Here is an 8,332-nt window from a genome sequence, read left to right on the forward strand (position 1 = left end):
AGGCGGCCGCAGCGTTGGCCGGGCGATGACATAGGAGGCGGCCGCCAGCAGGGTGACGGTTGGAACACTGTGGAAGGCGGGGCGCGCGAGCCATGCGGGAAGGGCGGGAGGGGCGGGGCGGTGCAACGACAGAGCCCATGTATCTCCGCCTCCCCACCTCCCTCCGCTGGCTTGTGTCTCGTCCAATCAGGAGGGGCCTTATACTGGAGTCGAAGTGACCTCACTCCCCTGGACGTAGCCGGGGAGCCGGTCAGAAGTGGCCCTGTAGTGGCCAATCGCGGCGCGCGTTGCAAGCAGCCAATCGGAGGGTGGTGTCGGTTGTTGTTGCCCTGAGAGGCGGCTGCGCGGTACGAGTTGGGCTGCTGCTGCCGCCGAGGGAGGGACGCGGGGAGGCTCTAGGCCGCGGCGCCGCTCGCCTCCCGCCGCCCCCACTGCCCCGCGGCCCCCGCAGCGGGCGGGGAGATGCAGTCCCCGGGCCCTCAGCAGCCGCCGCTCTATGCGCCCAGCAACGGGGACTTCACCTTTGTCTCCTCGGCCGATGCTGAAGGTGAGCGCGGGGCCGCGGCTCTCCCTCCCGGGAGAGGGGCCCGGCCTGACACGGGGGGAAGCGGGCGGCTCCCGCGCCGCTGATGCAAGAGGTGCCCTCGTTTCCCTTCCCCCTCCCTGCTTCCGAGGATGGTGGCGTGGCTGGGGGCGGAGCAGGGTCGAGCACCGCCGTGGCTGGGTCGCAGCAGGCCCGGGCCTCGGGGGCTCCGTTGCTCCCGGAGCGGTGGATAACGCGAGGGCGGGCTGCGGCTTTATCGGCGTGGCAGAGCCGGCCCTGGTGCCTGGTTTCTCTGCTTTTCTGAATGCCGTAATCGGGGTTGTGCCAGGCGTCCTGACACGTCAAGTACTGTCACGGGCCACTTCTCTTTCCCAAGTTGCTGGAAGTGCGATTTGGTATCTATTAATGATTGCACTGTCAGCTCACCTCCGATGTACTGCTATTCTGAAGTCTCTGTGCCATGTCTTCTTACAGTTCAGTAATGCTGTGAAAAGGAGCACTATGTGCAGTTTAGGGGGTGAAGTGTGGCCTGCTGCCTGACTGCTGCACAAATTGCTGTTGTTTACTAATGTGCTATGAAGATCTGTCTCAACACTGCAAAAACATACAAGAACCAACATCTTGCTGCTTTTTTTTTAATAGATAATGATCTTTGGGCTTTAGCTGCTTAAACAATCACCTTTTCACCTTGTATATTTATTTAATCACAGCTTTTTTAGTTGTGAATAGGAGTAGGAAACCATGTAAATCCTGACTCATGTACCCCACCCTGGAAAAGCATAATTGAGGTGGAAGACTGCCATAGAATGCCTAACTCTTTAGTAGTGGATTAATATTCCATGTCAAAGGAACTGCGAAGTTCACCAAAGAACAATCTGGAGCAGTTCTTTTTTTTTTTCTTTCTTTTTCTTCCACCTTGATCTGGAAAAGAGTCTGTGCACCTCTGCATGAAAACTATGAAACCTGGCTGAAAATATTTGCTAAGTAATATTAATAGCATGCTGGACCCAACCTGTTCTAGCCACCTTTCCAGCAGGATGTGTTGGATTGGACTTGGCTTTGTACTCTTCGTGAGCACAAGGTGTGATCTCATGCCTGCTCAAGTGTACTCCTGTTTGTGAAGTGCTACATGGGCYTACTCCAAGAAACAAAAACATAAGCAAAGTTAAACATCTTAATATTTATAAATAAAAATGCTACACACTGCACTATTTCTCTTAATTTCAGAAATCTCAATCCATACAAAGAATGAAAACAAAAGCTGTTTTATCATCTTCTTTCATTTCTCTGAGAGGTAGGGGGTGTTTGTGGGGGGGGAATGGTGAAGAGGGGTCCTCAGTTAAGTGGACAGATACGATTTAAAGAATAGGCTGTTTTCTTATCTATTGCATTGCTTTTTTCAAATTTAAGAGAAAAGACTGTCTTGGAAGGTAGTTTTCTGGAATGCCCAGTTGAGGTGAGGCATATGAGAGACCTCAGTACTGCTTATACAGTGTTCTGCCTCAGACAGCAGCAACGAAAGCATCTGAACTCTCACTATAGCAAGCGTCAGAACCATGAATTCTTGGCAGGTTCTTCAGCACTTGGTTAGTCTGGTGTCACCAGTTTCATACCAGTCGATGGAAGAGGGATGACAGACTGGTTTCTTGGTTTCTGCAGCTTTATGCTGTACCTGAGAAGTAGCCTTGCAAAACACTACATAAACTTAATATCACATTTATGGGTTTCATGATTAAAAACTGTGCTATTAGGTATTCATGAATCATCAGCTGCTTGAAGGAGTCTTAGTAAGTAAGGCTGTGTGGAAGTCTTCCTGCCTCAGGGTGGATTGCCATTCATCACTGGGAAAGAAGAAATAGATGGCTGATTGGGTTATTACGGATGTTGGTTTTGATGGCCACAGCTGTACACCAAGAATAGCAAGAACCCCTCCTTGCAAAGCCGTGTTACATTGTAGCATAAGCAAATACTTGGAAAGGAAAAAGGTCACAGTGATACTAGAAAACTCATGAGGCTTTCTCCATAATGAAGTTCAGGCATGAAAAATACTTTTTCTTTTTTCTCCTCCGTAAACAGCAGCAGGCATTGCTTGTGTGTGGTGGGAACAGTGTACTTGTGCTGAAACTTTCACGAGCAAAGAACAATCCTTTCTTGACATTACTGAGATCTCTATGTGGATCCTGTGCAGATTGTGTTCTCAGAAACAAAGCAATGGGTCTTTAACTCTCATGATTATGAGGTTGTTGAAAAGCATTTATGGGGRAGCTTAATTTTAAGCTTGAATAGCTTAGCAAGATGATTTGGGAAGGAGACTTCTGTTAAATTAATTGTGATACTGCATGTTAGGTGAATGCTTCAGGCATGCTGGCTGAAGACCATAAAAGAGTTGTTATATGAATTTTGATTCTATAAAATTACTTTGCATTTTGATAGAAAATATCTCAAATCTAATCTATGATATGCCTCTAATTTGCCTCTATGAGTATGTGTTGCAGAAGTTTTTCAGAAGTACTTGCTATAGGCTAGATGATTTGGGAAATTAGTATCTAGGATTTTTTTTAAGAACTTACAACAATAAAAAAGACTCCCTTTGGTGAAACAAAAGGAGTTGGAAGAGTACAAAGGCTTTGCCTATCAGAATATATTTGTAGCAAGATCTGTACAAAAAWTTTACTGTTTTTGTTTGAGTTTTTTAGCAAGTAATAATGGAAATTCATAAGTTCTTGAAAGAATGACTGTTCTTCTCTCTTAAGCCCATTCTGTTTTTTACATTTCTTCAAGCTACTTGTATTTTAAGTGTGTTTTTCAACTGTGTATAACTCTGAATACGATATATGAATAAAATTAATAAAAATTATTGGTGACTTTTTCTGTGATATATACTTACAACCAGAATATATTTGAACTGCTCTTTTTTGTTTGTTTTGTTTTTTTTAGTACTATGGCAGTGCAAGATTGTAGTACGTTAAAGAGGACTCCTTGCATTTCTCCTTACTGGCTGGAGAAAAGCAGAGCCTAAGGATCTCTGATAGTGTTGATTTTTTTAACACTTTGACCTATATTAAAGGCAGGCTACAAGTGAAAATATACAGATGTTTCCCTTTCGTGAGGAAGAGCACATGAAAGAACACAAACTGAAGCCTGTCCTATCATACCATAACACTGTGTCACCAAAACGACAGAGTTAGTCTGAAAGCTAAAACTTGGTGATTTGAGATATAAAACAATGTTGTTGCTATTGCATTAAAACTGAAAGAACCCTTTCAATTTATGTACGTCTTAGGGTATGATTTTATTGTATAATTTTGACTRTTTCATGGTGATGCTTGGCACACATAGCTTTGTATGTCTGTTGTTCATCTTTCAATAATTTTGAAATCAAATGGCTTTTGACAAGGCATAAAAAGGTATATCTTTCTCTTTCTTTTTCTCTAAGATCTTAGTGGCTCCATAACAACTCCAGATGTTAAGCTAAATCTTGGAGGAGGAGGAGAATTCATCAAAGAATCTACTGCAACTACATTCCTGAGACAGAGAGGGTATGGCTGGCTTCTGGAAGTAGAAGATGATGACCCAGAAGATAACAAGCCACTCCTGTATGTTGTAATTATTTTTGGTTATCCGTCTTTATTAGCTGTTTATGAAAAACAAACAGCTCCTAAACTCTCAAACTGTCCCCCAGTTTCTTGCTGTGACTAGATTTCTGTTCGATGAATGACTTGAGGAATAAGTCTGCTTTCTGGTGCAGGAATGATGATGTTTTTCATTATGGATTTTATTTTTAGAGTAAAAGAGAGGCTTGTTACACACCATAGGGAAGGAATGAAAACGGAGGAAATAACCTCCAGATTTTATTAAGCTAAATATAAAAATTTAGACTAATTTATTTTCTGCTCTTATCTGTTGATCTTGTTGTGGTTTAAAAATTAGATCATGTTCTTTCTATCTTTTGTGCCGATGGTATGAGTTCCCTAGTGCTGTTAGGGAATCAGAGGTTAAGACACTCGTGGAAAGTGTTGTGTTAACTGAATTAATATWAAACGAATTCTGTAAGTTGCTGTGTTGCATTGTGAATCATCGTAATCATTACAATAGGATTGTAAGAAGTAAGGAGGTGCAAACTTTGTAGTCTTTGATGCTATACTATATTATAAAGCTGTATTAGAGGGGTTAGTGTGTAAAGACAAAAATGCCTGTCACATTGAAAATCTCTGCTTCCCTTGTTCACAGGAACACGGTTGGGGGAAGAAAGTTTGTATTTTAGGGTTTCTACACTGTGAAGCAGGCAGGCTGGGTTTTAGTCCTTGTTCTGCAGCTAAGCGACTTAGTTCTCAGAGTCTCCATGTTTTCCTTTGTTAATTAAAGAGAATGATGCCTTAAAAAGCAGAGTGAGAAGGAAAGTACTCTGGAGTGTTCAAATGAAAGTGCTGGGAGAGAACAAATGTCTGGAGAGCTTAATACTGAAACTGCTACTTGAAAAGTGCTATAACTTAAAATGTGCAGAAATAGCACCTGTGTGAGTAAGTCTATTCTGTACATACATAACTTTTAATAACAAATAGAATGGTATGTTGGGGTGATGACATACCAATTCCCTCTTTTATGTAGCATTGTATACCACAGCACCACATTTGTGATTCAAAGGCAGTTATGTCCTAAGTTGCTGATTGTTGGAAGCAAGGAGGACATGAAAGGGAAAGGATAATTTTGTAGGGAATAGGATGCATATAATCTTCCTAAAAGAGATAACCTTAATTTGACTTCATGTAGCAGTTCTTACGCAGTTCTGATTTTTCCCAGAATGTGTGTTGTAACAAAGGCTTGTAATCTGAATGCTTCTGCAGTTTTAAAGAACAGCAAGCAGCTAAGGAAAGTTCACCACTGTGGTGCTATCATTGAAAGCATTTTGTTCAATAGAGTGAGATTTTTCTTCTTTATTGAGCAACCTTGCTTATGACATTTGTCCTGTAACAGTTACCACCTCTTCTTAAGCAAGGTAACTGTAAGCTTCATGGGAAAGACAGTTTATTCACATGAGAAACTATCAGAAGCCCTAGGCAATGACAAAAAACTAATCCCAGAAAGGAAAACTCTGCTATACAGCTTTCAAAGTGAAATATAAAAGCACTGCTTACTAACTGTTTAGGGGGATGGAGGAAAAATAGATGCTTTTAGTGTTCTCCTTAGATTCAGGAATGTGTTAACTTTTTTTTTCCCTTTTTTTTTTATTTAGGAACAGGCTAGTAATAGCAATCCAGAAATAACTTCAGTAATAGCAATCCTGAACATGCTTCCAGAGATTCAACAAGCAGTATTTCATTTTTGAAAGAGAAATTGTGATGAATCATGTCTTTACTGCATTTATTTCTTATTTGAACTTTTCTGAGAAAAAGTCATAAAACAGTCTAGTACAGAACTTTCATAAACAGACTTCAAGTATACAATTCCAGTTTTCCAGCTGTGTTAAAGATGTTCCTAAATGTAGAGCAGAGGGATATCTGCCAGAAATCTCTTGCAGCTCTTCAGAGCTTCTCAGTCATTACTGCATAGGGAAAACTGTAATTTAGAGTTCCGTCTTAATGTTCTGCAGATATAACTGCTTCTTTGTGATGTAAGTTAATGGAATTGCCTGTTACTTGGAAAGTCTGCTTCCTTCCCCTTATGCTAGGACAGTCAGGGCAAGAGTTACACCAGTTAAATCTCCTGTGTAGGAAGACTCTTCCTGTCAATTTGTAGCTGCCTATGGATAGTTTGTAGCCAAGGACTGGAAAAGGCAATTAAAGAGGTGCAATAGCTGTTAAATTTATGGCTGGTTTAATCAGCTTTTATTTATTCTTATCCATACTGGAAACAAGCCAGTAATTAAACACTTGGCATAAACTGGTATGGTGAAAATTGCTGTTGCTGAAGCAAGTGAAACCTCATCTTAATTAAAATATTGTTTTGACCTGGTGAAACCTATTTTRAATGTTTTAGGTTTACTGAATGTGAGGGTATTCTTTTTTGTAGAATTTGAAATGTATTTCCATAACAAGTGTGCTCATGGCACACTGTTGAACACAGGAATACGCATAGACATCTTACTTGAGTGTATTCATATGTCTTTGACTCATGAATATTTACAATGGTACGAATGTACCATGTATCTTCCTGCATGTCAGAAAATGGATCTACTTTCTTAATATAGACTGTTAGGATGTGCTGTGGATATTTTCTGTTCTCAGTCGTAGAATTTATTTTGGTATAATTAAGTATATCTATCCATGGCATGAGGGTTACTGAATGTGTGGTAAGGGTAAGGTGTTGCTATATCTTGGAAGAACTGTTCCTTTACTAGTCATGGCTTCAGAAAGCCTTACTGTGATATTGTTCTACAAATCTGCTGTTGCCCCTAAGCATGTGTTTTTATGATCTATTTCATTACTGTGGCGTAAGTAATGCTCCCTTGCCTTACAATTTCAGGGAAGAACTGGACATTGATCTGAAGGATATTTACTACAAAATTCGATGTGTGTTGATGCCTATGCCATCTCTTGGGTTTAATAGACAGGTGGTGAGAGACAATCCAGATTTTTGGGGTCCTCTGGCAGTTGTCCTCTTCTTCTCAATGATTTCACTATATGGACAATTCAAGGTAGGTATAAGCCTTCTACCTAAAAAGAAATCTAAATTAATTTTGGGGACATGACTGCTAAATAATTTGCATTTTTACATAAGTAGAAAGTCCTTTCTTCACATACTAATGTGGGTTATTCCAAATACATTTCTTACTGCTGTCTTTCTGGATATTAATTTAAACTGTGGATTGCCTGTGGATGAAGTTAATCATGACAAAATGTCAGGTTTTTTTATAGTAAAACAAAAGAAAGAGGTGGTTGCTGGAGGAAATGGATCGATACTAATATGATTATAGTCATATTAGTGAATCTTGCCATTTTAATTATGACCTTTTTTTACCTTGCTTTTTTATTACTAAAAATTTTACCAAAGAGCATTTGTGAGGATGCCATGAATTTTAATTTCCTGACAAATAAAGCCATTTGTCTAACTCATGCTGTATCACAACTGTTATCTGGTACATTTTATCTTCATTAGTGCTTTGTGCTCTTTTGTCCTCCCTGTTCAATTACAATCAAATAACTTTCCTCTGGTCAATAGAGTTTTTCCGTAATTCCTTTTAACTCTAGGGTGAATAACTAGTTAGAGGCATTGTGCAGATTTAACTGACCTCCATAAACAGTTAGTTGGTTTTTTTTTTTAATTTATATTTGCATTGAAAGAGAAAAGTAATATCATTTATAGTCACAGTTTGAATGTGAGCCTAGGTCATCTTTTGGCAATAGTTAATTGCATCTTGCTTCGTAAATCTTTATGACGAGATATATATAGTTTTAAATACAGCATAGCATAGCAATAAGTCATATATGTCAAGTAACATAATATGCTAAAATTTTTGTGAATGGTGAGATAAAATCATTCAGTTTGTGACTTCTAGCTAGCATATGGTGTACCAAATGCAGACTAAGAATTCACTCTAATATCTTGTTTCTATTAGACTTAAAATTAGTAGACTAAAACACTGCAGTATTCAGGTCTTCTGAGTGGACCATTTAGCTGCCTCCTGGKCAAAGCAAGGACTATTCCTTGATCCTGTGACAGAATCACAGAATCACAGAATCGCTGAGGTTGGAAGGGACCTCTGGAGATCATCTAGTCCAACCCCCTGCTCAAGCAGGGTCACCTAGAGCACATTGCACAGGATTGCATCCAGGCGGGGTTTGAATATCT

At 40.3% G+C, this 8,332-nt stretch overlaps 1 protein-coding gene across 4 annotated transcripts in view; it reads left to right on the forward strand.

Moving 5' to 3' along the window:
• Nucleotides 1-318: 318 nt before the first annotated feature.
• YIPF4 (Yip1 domain family member 4) overlaps nt 319-8,332 on the forward strand; it is a 19,564-nt gene continuing 11,550 nt past the window's right edge. Inside the window, exons 1-3 of one of the 4 annotated variants that reach the window (XM_026081214.1) lie at nt 319-547; nt 3,981-4,140; nt 7,007-7,178. In XM_026081214.1, the coding sequence (XP_025936999.1) occupies nt 463-547; nt 3,981-4,140; nt 7,007-7,178 (417 nt within the window). In that variant the 5' untranslated portion in view covers nt 319-462. The remainder of the gene's footprint in view (nt 548-3,980; nt 4,141-7,006; nt 7,179-8,332) is intronic. The other 3 variants (XM_026081212.1, XM_026081211.1, XM_026081213.1) reach the window with 3 other exon arrangements.

Source organism: Apteryx rowi, unplaced genomic scaffold (genome assembly GCF_003343035.1).
Source record: "Apteryx rowi isolate R43461 unplaced genomic scaffold, aptRow1 scaffold_54, whole genome shotgun sequence".
NCBI lineage: Eukaryota > Metazoa > Chordata > Aves > Apterygiformes > Apterygidae > Apteryx > Apteryx rowi.